This window comes from Capricornis sumatraensis, chromosome 15, assembly GCF_032405125.1.
Source record: "Capricornis sumatraensis isolate serow.1 chromosome 15, serow.2, whole genome shotgun sequence".
In the NCBI taxonomy this organism is placed as follows: Eukaryota; Metazoa; Chordata; class Mammalia; order Artiodactyla; family Bovidae; genus Capricornis; species Capricornis sumatraensis.
This window is the reverse complement of record NC_091083.1, coordinates 48,177,150-48,189,596: the sequence shown is the minus strand read 5'-3', so window position 1 is coordinate 48,189,596 and position 12,447 is coordinate 48,177,150. Positions and strand designations below refer to the sequence as shown.

General features: G+C 52.1%; 1 protein-coding gene across 4 annotated transcripts in view; it reads left to right on the top strand.

The window, feature by feature from the left end:
* The window catches only part of PFKP (phosphofructokinase, platelet), a 51,919-nt gene that overhangs the window by 20,372 nt on the left and 19,100 nt on the right, over positions 1-12,447 (top strand). For all 4 annotated transcript variants that reach the window (XM_068987203.1, XM_068987201.1, XM_068987200.1 and 1 more), the window contains exons 4-8: positions 7,064-7,253; positions 8,439-8,604; positions 9,540-9,584; positions 9,741-9,849; positions 11,388-11,483. In XM_068987203.1, the coding sequence (XP_068843304.1) occupies positions 7,064-7,253; positions 8,439-8,604; positions 9,540-9,584; positions 9,741-9,849; positions 11,388-11,483 (606 nt within the window). The remainder of the gene's footprint in view (positions 1-7,063; positions 7,254-8,438; positions 8,605-9,539; positions 9,585-9,740; positions 9,850-11,387; positions 11,484-12,447) is intronic.

Here is a 12,447-nt window from a genome sequence, read left to right as displayed (position 1 = left end):
ATACGTGCCACATCTTTATCCATCCCTCTGTAGATGGGCATTTAGGTTGCTGCAGTGAAAATCGAGCGTGTGTTTCTTCGTGAATTATTGTTTTTTCCCCAAGTTCGCCTAGGTGTGGGATTGCCCTATCACACGGGAACTCTGATTTTCATTTCTTCAGAAACATCCACAATGCTCTCCCTAGTGGCTGCACCTGCTTACACCCCACTGAGAGTGTAGGCAGACCCCCATCCCCCAGGCCCTCTGCAGCACTTATTCTCTGTAGATCTTTTTGGTGCTGGCAGTCCTGAAAGGTGTGAATGGCACCTCATTGTAGTTTCCATTTGCATTTCTCTAATAATCAGTGATGTGGAGTATCTTACCATGCTCTTTTTATTTGGTGAGTATCATTGGCTTCCTTCTCCTTTTCCAGGAGAAGGAAATGGCAACCCACTCCAGTGTTCTTGCCTGGAGAATCCCAGGGACGGGAGAGCCTGGTGGGCTGCTGTCTATGGAGGTGCACAGAGTCGGACATGACCGAAGTGACTTAACAGCAGCAGCATTGGCTTATTGGAAGTCGGCCCTGTTGTGATCTTTTCTGATGATTTTCTCCAGGAAATATATTGAGCACAGGTCTCATTTCCAGCCCCAGTGACTCTTGAACATGAAGACCCCAGCAGTGCCTATTTTCAACGTGTTGTTACAAAAGGCAGCAGCTTTTCTCCACACCCAACTCTGGTTTCTCTGGAAGCTGACTTTAGGGAAAGTCCTGTTCCTGGTCATCCCTTAGAGTGAATATGTCAGAGGAAACACCCAAGGCTGCGTCTCCTGACTTCTCTCCCTTACCCTTTGTCCCCCGAACACCTCCCCATTCCTGCAACAGCCGTCTGGGGAGGGTGCTGTCATCCGTGGGTTGAGGGGGTCCTCAGGAAGGAGGCTGGAGGTGGGAACCCCAGCAGCAGAGCTATGAACCCCAGGGGACTGTCCAGAGCTCCTGCAGCCCTGAAGCCGCCCCTTCCTGTGGGGGCAGGAGGCCTGGACTCTGCAGGAGGGACTGCCCCCTGCATCTGAGACCACAGCTCGTGCAGAGGGTCCATCGGGGAGGGCTCGTGGGCCAGCACGTCGTCCCACTCCCTCAGCCCAGGACTGTCCAGCCTGGGGACCCAGGTGCTTGGGTTCCAGGGGTGTGACCCCAGCCCAGGTCACCAAGGCCTGAGGGGGACAGAGCCCACGTTTCTCTTTCTTTTTTCCTTTTTTCACGTAATGTTTGTTTTGAATGGGAGTATATAGGTGATCTGTAATGTTGTATGGCTTTTTTTAAAGGTGTACAGTAACTTGATTCACTTGTACATAGTTGTGCATGTGTTATTCTGGGTCTCTTCCCATGTCTGTTATTACAAAGTGTTGAGTAGGGTTACTTGTACTGATCAGCTGGTTTGCTGAGTAAACACACTAGTATTTATAAAATGATCTCAGCCTAATTTCTTCCTGCCCAGCACCTTTCCCTTTTAGCAGCCATAGGTTGCTTTTGTAAGTCTGTGAGGCTGTTTCTGTTTTGTGAAGAAGTCACTTGTATCTGCGTTTTGATGTAACCTGGGAGTGATACATGGCGTATGACTTTCCCTGTCTCTATGATTTCGCTTAGTATGGTCAGCCCTGCTTCCTTTCTCGTGGCTGGACGTGGCCATATTTCATCTCTTCCTGTGGCTGAGTACATTGCATTCTGTGTTTGGACCCCATCTGTGTGTCCGTGCGTCCGTCCGTCGGCACTTGGGTTGCTTCCCTTACTTGGCTGGTGTGCAGAGTGCTGCCATGATCACTGGGGCTCAGGTGTCTTTGTCTGGATCGCGCCCCGGCCTGGGAAAGCTGAATCACAAAGGACTTCGGTGCTCAGCTTTCTAAAGACCTTCCCTGTGGTTCCTGTAGTGCCAGTACTGATTTACCTTCCCACCAACAGTGTAGAAGGGTTTCCCTAAGCCACACCCTCTTTTACTCCTGCAGATTTTTTGTGCTAGCCATTCTGACAGGTGTGAGGTGATACCTCATTGGCCTTTTGACTTGCATTTCTCGAATAATCAGTGATGCTGACCATCTTTTCCCCACCTTTATGGCCATCTGTATGCCTTCTTGGCAGAAATATCCCTTTAGTTCTTTGGCCCATTTGTCTTTGCATTGTGTTTGTTGTTACTGAGTTGCATCAAGTGTCTGTATGTGCTGGAGATGAATTCTTTGGGGGTAATATCCTTTTGCAAATTTTTTTTCCCATTTTGATGGTTGTCTTTTTATGGTTTCCTTCCTGTGCAAACTCGTTGAAGGGTAATTAGGTTCTGTATGTTGAATTTTGTTTTGTTTTCATGATTCTGAGTTGTGGACCCATAAAGAACTTGCTGCCATAAATTTCAAAGTGTGTGCTGCCTGTATTTTTCTCAGGAGTTTTTCTAGGATCCTTACGTTTAGATCTTGCATCTATTCCAAGTTAATTATTGTATGCAGTGTTGTGGAATCCTCTCATTTCATCCTGTTTGTAATTGTTTAAGGACCTGCACACTGTCCGCCCTTTGACTCTTCCCAGTTTAGGTTCCCAGCTTCCTCGTAGATGGGCTCTGTTTCCTCCACACCTTCTGCAGCAGTTCTTCTTGGCAGGCTTTTTGCCAGTGGCCATTCTGACCCATGTGAGGTGATGCTTTGTTGTAATTTTGATGTGCATTTCTCAAAAAATTTAAACGATGTTGAAATCTTTTCTTGTGATTTTTTTGAACAGTGTGAGTGACCCTTACCTCTTGGAATTGGCTTCTTGAAGGTTTGCCCTGTGTGAATTCTATTTCAGTGACCACCCTCAGGACATTTGTGGAGGGCAGGTGGTATTTTTTTTAACTAACAGCCCCTTGAGGTCAAAGTAACTCAGTGGTGTCTGACTGTTTGCGAGCCCATGGACCGTAGCCTGCCAGGTTCCTCTGTCCATGGAATTCTAAAGCCAAGAATACTGACTGGGTTGCCATTTGCTTCTCCAGGGGATCTTCCCAACCCAGGGATCCAACGTGGATCTCCTGCTTTGCAGGCAGATTCTTCACCTTCTGAGCTATCAGGGAAGACATTTCTAAGTATAGAGACAGGTCAACTTAAAAAGTATCAGCAGATACATGCTTGACTTTATCTTATCATCAATAGTACCTTAGAATATGTAATGAATCCATGCACCATTTCCAAAGGAATGCCCGAGACAGAAGTAGCAATAAAGTTATAAGTGACAGTCATTAATCAGGTGAAGTAATTTAGATGAAGCATATCTCTCCCTGAGAGATGGGGACTGGGCAAGCCCCTTAGGCCTGTGTCACTAAGAGCCCGTCTGCACAGGTTTTGAGGTTGTTGTTGCCAGGCGGCAGCATCTCTTCATGCCCAACACTCTTTTCTTTTTCCCTGATAAGTTCATTTTTATATTCTGTTAGAGTAGGGTTGATGTGGTGTTGCTTTTAGGTGGTATAGGACCTTCTTTTAGTAATACACAGACCTGTGTCCAGTATTCTTGCCTGGAAAATCCCATGGATGGAGGAGCCTGGTGGGCTGCAGTCCATGGGGTCGCTAAGAGTTGGATGCGACTGAGCAACTTCACTTTCACTTTTCACTTTCATGCATTGGAGAAGGCAGTGGAAACCCACTCCAGTGTTCTTGCCTGGAGAATCCCAGGGACGGGGGAGCCTGGTGGCCTGCCATCTATGGGGTCACACAGAGTCGGACACGACTGAAGCGCCTTAGCAGCAGCAGCAGCAGCAGACCTGTGTCTGTTCTCTGTGGGGTTCTTCTCCCATGTGGGTTGTACTGTGTTCAGAACAGTTCCCTGTGCTCTGCAATAGGTCGTCTTTGATCATCTGTTTGATACATAGTATGTGTATGTGTGAGTCTTAACCTCCTAGTTTATCCCTCCACCTAGGTTTTTATTAACCGTAAGTCTGTTTTCTAATGCTGTCTTTCTGTGTAAGTTAGTGCTGTTGCATGGATTTATTCATTTCCCCTGTAAAAGACAGGATGCTTGTCCTGCTCTGGGTTACATCAGTTCACATGTACATATGTACATGTGAATAGAATTCACACAGGGCAAACCTGCTCTGGGTTACATCAACTCATCCCTCAGCTGATTCTCGCTTCTGCAAATGGCATTGTCCTCACTAATATGACTAAGCGTCCTCTATGGTACGGAGGTGGCACTTAGACGTCATTTTTCTGTCGCTGGACATGTTGGTGGATTCAGTGTCTTGGCTCTTGTAAAGAGTGCTGCCCTGAAGACAGGGTGCGCGTGTCAGTTTGCATGGCGATTTCTTGTATCTAAGCCCAGGGGTGGGATTACTGGCTCCTGTAGGTTTTTGTAAGGAACCTACATGCTGTTCTCATAAAGGCTGCAGGTGTTTACACCCCACGAAGAGTGGAGGTGGATTCTCGGTTCCCCCAGGCCCGCTGCAGCATTTGTTCTTTGTAGATCTTTGTAATGATGGCCCTTCTGACGGATGTGAGGTGAATCCTCATTGTAGTTTTCATTTGCATTTCTGTGTTGATAACTGATGTGGGATATCTTGCCATGCTCTTTTTATTTGTGTGAGTACAGGTTGCCTCTTGACATTGGCTTCTTGAAAACCAGCCCTGTTGTGAAATCTTTTCTGATGATTTACCCCAGGGCATTTGTTGAGGGCAGGTGTCCTTTCCAGCCCCAAGCCCTCTAGAACATTAAGAGCCCAGCAGGGCCTATTTTCCGGAGAAGGCAATGGCAACCACTGCAGTACTCTTGCCTGGGAAATCCCATGGATGGAGGAGCCCGGTAGGCTGCAGTCCGTGGGGTCACCAAGAGTCGGACATGACTGAGCAACTTCACTTTCACTTTTCACTTTCATGCATTGGAGAAGGAAATGGCAGCCCACTCCACTGTTCTTGCCTTGAGAATCCCAGGGATGGGGGAGCCTGGTGGGCTGCTGTCTATGGGGTCGCACAGGGTCGGACACGACTGAAGCGACTTAGCGGCAGCAGCGGCAGGGCCTATTTTCAAGGTGTTGTTACAAAAAGGGTCACAAGGCGGCAGCATTTCTCCATGCCCAACTCTGGTTTCTCTGGAAGCTGACCTGGTCAGCTTAGAGTGAATGTGTCAGAGGAAACACCCAAGGCTGCGTCTCCTGACTTCTCTCCCTTACCCTTTGTCCCCCGAATACCTCCCCATTCCTGCAACAGCAGTCTGGGGAGGGTGCTGTCATCCGTGGGTTGGGGGGCCCTCAGGAAGGAGGCTGGAGGTGGGAACCCCAGCAGCAGAGCCATGAAGCCCAGGGGACTGCCCAGAGCTCCTGTAGCCCTGAGGCCGCCCCTTCCTGTGGGGGCAGGAGGCCTGGACTCTGCAGGAGGGACCACCCCCCTGCATCTGAGACCGCAGCTCGTGCAGAGGGTCCATCGGGGAGGGCTCGTGGACCGGCACGTCCTCCCAGTCCCTCAGCCCAGGACGGTCCAGCCTGGGGACTCAAGTGCTCAGGCTCCAGGGGTGTGACCCCAGCCTGGGTCACCAAGGCCTGAGGGGGACAGAGCCCGCGTTTCTTTCTTCTTTGACTGTTTGTTTTGAATGGGAGTATATAGGTGATTTACCATGTTATGTGGTTTTTTTTAGGTGTACAGCCACTTGATTCACTTGTACTTCAGTTCAGTTCAGTTCAGTCGTTCAGTCGTGTCCGACTCTTTGCAACCCCATGAATCGCAGCACGCCAGGCCTCCCTGTCCATCACCAACTCCCAGAGTTCATCCAAACTCACTTGTACTTAGTCATATGTATATATGTTTTTCTGGTTCTCTTCCCATATCAGTTACTACTGAGTGTTTTATAGGGTTCCTGCGCTATACAGTTGGGTTTTTTTTGATTAATATATACACACCATTATTTATCAAATAACCTCAACCTGCTGGTTTCTCCCTGCCAACCACCTTTCCCTCTTGCTAACCATACGTTTCTAAGTCTGTGAGGCTGGTTCTGCTTTCTGAAGGAGTTCATTTGTCACCATTTTTAGATTCTGCTTGCTCGTGGCACCTTGGAGTTTTGTCTCTCTGATTCTTACTTCACTTAGTATGATTATCCTGAGATTGCACGTGCTCCTGAAAATGGCATGCTTTCGTTCTTTTTCACGGCTGAGTCGTACTCCATTGTGTACGTGTATCACTTGTTTTTATCCGCTTATCTGGGCACAGTCTGTTTCCTTCCTCGTCTTCGCTGTGGTAAAGCTGCTGCCCTGCCTGCCTGGGTGCATGGTTTTCTCCAAGTCCGCTACGTCCACCAGAATCATTAAAGGGTCCGCCGTTCTTACCCCGACAGTGTACTTCTGTGGATTTTTCAGTGTCCTTTTCCGTTTCTCTGAGGTGACACCTCATTGTTGTTTTGATCTTCTCATCTCTGATAATTTCCCATATTGAGCCATTCCTCATGTGCTTTAACATTGTGAACTGTACGTAGCTGATATTTTTTTCTGGACAGTTTGCCCTGTTTTTAATTATTTTTGATCAGTTACCCCTGGATTTTTTGAGGGCAGGTATTATTTAATGCCCAGAAATCCTTCCTTGTGGCTATTAAGTGTCCCTAAGCAGTAATTTTCTGGTTGCTCCTGTGGGGAGTGGCCAGAACTCAGATTTCTGTTTCGCTGGTGCTTGTGGTGAGCCCGACTGAGAAGGGCAGCCGTGTTGCCTGGGGCTGCTGGACATGGGGTTTCTCTGGCCATGGCTTGTGAGCGGCCCTGGCCCGCCTTGGGCTCAGAGAGCGTGCGGGGTACCCCCCTCCCCATGGGATGGCCGTCATCCTCTTATGGACTTCTCTCTGCTCCGTGCGTTTAGCTGATGGCTGCATCCTTGTTTTCCTGCCCTACTCTGTCCCCCATGGGAGTGGTCCTGCGTCTTTAGCCATTGAATTCCAGTTCGGAGCTAAAAATGGAAAGACTCCAAACTTCTACGGTTGATCAACTGAAAAGACGAAAGGCGGGAGATCACCAAGTCCTGTGTTTATACCCAGCACGCACGTGTTCAGGGGTCTGTGCAGTTGGGAGGAGACAGATAAACAGGTTTCTTTCTCTTCCAGGGAGGGACCATCATCGGCAGTGCCCGGTGCCAGGACTTCCGTACTCGGGAAGGCCACCTGAAGGCCGCATGTAACTTGGTTCAGCTGGGCATCACCAGCCTGTGTGTGATCGGCGGGGACGGCAGCCTCACCGGGGCCCACATCTTCCAGACGGAGTGGAGTGGGCTGCTGGAAGAGCTGGCCCGCGACGGTGTGTCTCTGCCGCCCACCCCTCCCCGTCAGCGCTCCCACTGCTGACATCCTGCCCCATGAACTGTTCCACAGGTGTTTGTTGCTGGTGGTGCTACAGACCTCAAAGCTGCCATCTCAGGACTCAGATTTGTGGCTCAGATAATAACAAAAGTGATTATAAGAATAACATTTATTCCAATATCCTATGTGCCAGGCATGGCTCCCCTTTGACCCTGGTGGTTTTGTGCCCACTCAGGATAACCATCTGGAGCTTCTGTGCCGATCCCCGCTTTACAGAGGAGGGTCAGGGACTCACGCTGAAGCCACCTGGCCACGAGGGTGGCCCCGCTCACACCAGCCCTCAGACACCTGCGGCTGCCCCTGCCAGCTCCCCTGGGGTCCCTCCAGCCACTGGTACAAGACTTGGTCCTTTATCACCTCCGAAGCTGTGTAGGAAAGGATGTTCAAGAATCCTATATATCCTGTGATTTTTATCTTTTAAATGTGGCTTTATGTAATTCCATTTTAATTTAAAATATGACCAGTGGAAACAAACTGAAGTAATATTAATAGCAACTTGTGAAAGGCGTAAGCTTGAACTAAAGCGACGACCCACATGTTCTGTGAAGTCTGTCTGGGGAATGGAGGGTGCTCTCACGCCAGCACCAGGGGCCTCGTGATGCTTCTGCACCACGTCTGGTGTGAGGCAGGTGGCCATGGTGGTGACTTGGGTGGGGGGAGCATCGCTGCCCCGACCTTGACCTTGACCTTTGTGGTCCATTTAAGCAGCTCTGCCAACCCTGGTGGTTTGTCCTGAGAATGCCAAGTACATCTATGAAATAATGGGGCCCCACAGGCCTGTCAGGAGTCAGGGTACCAGTTGTACCGCATCCTTGAGGACGGGCTTCTGGCATGGTGACCCGCCACAGTCAGAGCCAGGCTGCTGTCAGACAGAAGTCACATCTTTCCCCCCCGTCTCTGTGTGCACTCCTTCCCTGCTCCAGCTTCTGTTCCTGGGCTGGTGCTCCTGTCTGGGTGTCAGGTGACTGCTCCCCTCTGTGTGCTTGCCTCCACCTCCATCTGGCTCTTACGTCTGTCAGTGTGCAGGGTTAGGTCCCATGGGCATGACACGGTGGGTAGGAGATGCGTGTAGGAGCACGCACTCCCCCACATCATCCCGGGCGTGCGGCTTGTCCCCACACAGGCAAAATCAGCACGGAGCAGGTGCAGAAGCACGGGCACCTCAATGTGGTGGGAATGGTGGGCTCCATCGACAACGACTTCTGCGGCACCGACATGACCATCGGCACAGACTCGGCCCTACACCGCATCATCGAGGTGGTGGACGCCATCATGACAACTGCCCAGAGGTGGGGGACGCGGGGACCAGCGGGAGGGGCTGTGTAGACCTCAGAGCCAGCTCCGGAAATTTCCACAAGCCTTGTCGCTTGATATTAGAAACAATTTTGTATTGGTGCAATCAGCGGTTTTCCTCGTTTACTCTTTATTTTCAACTGTTAAGAATCACTGCTTTCTAATTGTAAAAGAAACGCATTTATTGCAGAGAATTTAGAAAAATGAAAAAAATAAGTCATGATTACGTCAAGTCCTACACAAACCTCCCCTGCAGGAGTGGCGGACCGTAGAGCCCCAGGTTTGCACAGCTCTGGTCAGAGCTGGGCAAGCCCCCACCCTGCACCCTCCTCACCTGGGGTTCCCGCGATGGATGAGGAGTGACCCCATGTTCTAGGTTGCAGGCTCAGGGCTGAACCTTTCCCATTACGCCTTCCCTGGCTCCCTCAGGCTTCCAAAGCACCTTCACGAAAGTCAAGTGAGAGATACAGTGGAACACGTGCCTCTGTCTTGGACGAGCCACTTGCCGCCTTCTCAGGGCCACGCCTGGGGAACCGTGGCTGGGGACAAACCTCAGCCCCCATTTGGGTTCCCAAGGTTACTGGCGGCAGTTAGTTTCCTCTTTGTGGAAAGGCCGTGGTCCCGGGGTGCAGACCTGACTCCTTTGCTCTCGTCTCCTGAGCTGATGCGGGGACATCCGGCCTCTGGTTCTGGCCAGAGAAGCCTGACTCTGCCCAGTGGAGCCCTCGACGCATGTCCTGGTGGCATGAGCGTGCCTGGCACGAGAACACAACCAGGGGCGCTCACTGCTGCAGCCCCTTCACTCAGGAGAGCTTGAAACACACTCCCCATGGTGTGTGTTTGTGTGCAGTGTGGGTCGTAGGAGGGGGACAGCTGGGGCCCTGCCGTCTGCCCGGCCGTGCTAAGTGGATGCTCCTCTGTCTCTCTCCAGCCACCAGCGGACCTTCGTCCTGGAGGTGATGGGGAGACATTGCGGGTATGGACACATGGACGCAGTCAGGGTGGGAGGTCCCCAGGGAGCCCCACACCCCAGCTCAAGCATCCCAGGAGGGGCATGTCCCGTCTGTGGGGCTGTCCTGGGCAGGGGCGCCCAGCCCCGATGCCTCGTGAAACCCTCGCTCTCTGCCTGCAGGTACCTGGCCCTGGTGAGCGCTCTGGCCTGCGGGGCCGACTGGGTCTTCCTTCCCGAGTCCCCACCGGAGGAAGGCTGGCAGGAAAACATGTGCGTCAAGCTCTCAGAGGTAACTCGCCTTCTGCCCCTGTGGCTGCCGGCCTCTGGTCGCACTGCCCGGCCTGCAGCGTGGTGGCCGTGGGCATGTTCCACGTCAAGGAGCTTTCGGCCCGTGGAGGCTCTCTGCTCAGAGTGGCTTCGGGCTTGTGGCTGTGACCTGGGGGCGTCCCATCCATCCACCTCCTGCTGCGGCAGAGACAGGCGAGGGAGAAGCAGCTGAGCTTTTGAGCCACTTGTGCAAAGCGGGCGCTCAGCCATCCCTGGAAGAGGCCATGTGAGAGCCGGGGTCTGGGGAACACAGCGCCGCCATCCCCTTGGAAAAGGGGCAGGAGGCCTGGGATTCGGCTCCCCTCCGAGGCCTGCAGCTCTCAGCGGGCCGGGCCCCAACAGCTAGCTCCCCGGAGAGGGTCCCCCTCCCAGCGCTGGCCTCGCTGTGGGTTTGGCTCAGGCCTTCCTTTTCTCTGTGGACTGTGCTCGTCTCACACTGTGGGTCACTGGTGTCAGGCAGATTTCCTTTGTGAGGCCTCACAGAAAACAAGGGTGGCTTTCAGGACAGAAACCCCACCCCAGTGTGTGGACTTTCTCTTCTCTTATTTTCATGACCATCTCATCCTGTTCTGTAGGCAAAAAATGGAAACCTATGGCAAAGGCCAGTTATCATATTCAGCAAGCACATAAACACTGCATGCGACCAGGACCCACGATCCATGAGACATTGCCGTCACCTTCAAGGTGTTGGTTTCCAAGAGAAGATTTCCAGCAACTAATGAAATACGCTTTGACTCAAAAACTGTATAAGAGACTTGGTAAAGCCATCCCTTGGCTGGGAAGTTGATCCCTAGGTCGGGAAGATCCCTGGAAAAGGGAAGACTACAATCCTAAGATATATTTTTTGCAATACTCTAAAGTCTGCACTGGCTCTTGAATTATAGCACTGATTGGGAAGATCCCCTGGAGGAGGGATGAGCTACCCATTCCAGGATTCTTGCCTGGAGAATCCCATGGACAGAGGAGCCTGGCCGGCTGCAGTCCATGGGGTGGCAGAGTTGAATACGACTGAGCAACTTGGCGTGCATGCACGTAGAACTGGGACAACTCACCCCTTTGAGGCTGGAGTCAGCTGCACAGGTCCAGGGGTGACCGTGAGCACTGAAGTAACCCGTGAGCCCACTGTCCCTTGCTTCTGGCCTTGGAATGTGGGCAGTTCTCTGCTTTGTGAAGGCCAGGCTGGGGCCGGGTTCCCAGGGAGATGACAGGAAGCTGTCTTCTAGGGGAGCCGGCAGGCCTCGTCTGTAGGAGAGACCCGGGAGTCCAGCCTCAGGACTCATCACTATCTGAGGGTCCGGGTCAGAGGCACTGGGGGCTTTTGACCTCCTGCCAACCTGTCCCACCTTCTCACCCCAGGCGCCTGGACCTGCTCGTGTCCTTTGGAAGCACTGATGATGAAACTGGGTGACCGTGTGTCCCTGGAGAGAGCCCAATCAGTTGGGCAGAGGCCCCCGTTCACAGTGGTTTAGGCATCTGAGGGTTTCTTCTTCCATCTCCTAGAACCGTGCCCGGAAGAAAAGGTTGAACATCATCATTGTGGCCGAAGGGGCCATTGACACCCAGAACAAGCCCATCACCTCAGAGCAGATCAAGGAGGTGAGTGTGCTTTACGCCGTACCTGCCTGACAGTGGGCGGTTCCAGCACTTGGGTGTGGTGAGGTTTGGAGCGGGGTGCTGTTAGGTAAGTATTCCTGTTCTTCTTAATGGTTGAAAATACTTTCATGATGACTGTGGCTTCACTCGCAGGATCTCGCAGCTCCTGACTTCTAGGGAGCCCATGCCTCTGGAATACTGTCAGGAGTATTCCCGAAGGCTCCAGGCTCTCCCAACAGAGACAGAGGACATGAGATTGGGCGGGGTTAGAAGGTTCCAGGAGCCAGGGGGTCAGCACAGTCATCCTCTCTCCTGCTGGAGCATCAGCTGAGCCTTACTCACGGAGGAAGTGCTCTGCTAGCCTTAGTGACCGCCCCTCCACCCCATGGGGGGCCGGCCCCATGCTCCTGTGGCTGCAGGGCTGCTTGTCTGCCACTGGCTTGTCCAGCCTGGGAGGGACTGACTGGGCTCCCGGTCACCCAGGTAACCCAGCAAGTTCTGGCCGCAGCGCTGGGAAATGCCCATGGGCTCTGGTGGAAGCTGCTCATTAGGGGAGACACGTTCTCAGCGTGGCTTTGCAAGCTGGCATCTCCGCCTTTTCTGTGCCCCCAACCAGCTGTTTACCTGGTGATTAAAATATCAAGAGATCTGTGACAGTTGTCTGCTGGTATTTACAGAAGAAATGAGTACGATCAGAGCAAAGATTTTCTTACCCACTTAACTTGAGATTGGACTGTGGAGGATGAGAGCCAGGGGTGACCATGGGATTCCCACGCCCCAGCCCTGATGTTTTCATAGAGTAAATGAGGGCCACTGGGGACACGGGACCTGGCCTGGCCACCCGGCTGGGTTCTCGTGGCCCTGGCCTGAGGGGATGCCTGGAGTTACTGTGCTGTGCTTTTCAAATACAACCTTACAAATGTAAGGCGATTCATGGAAAAGTTGACATTTTTATAAAGTATCCATG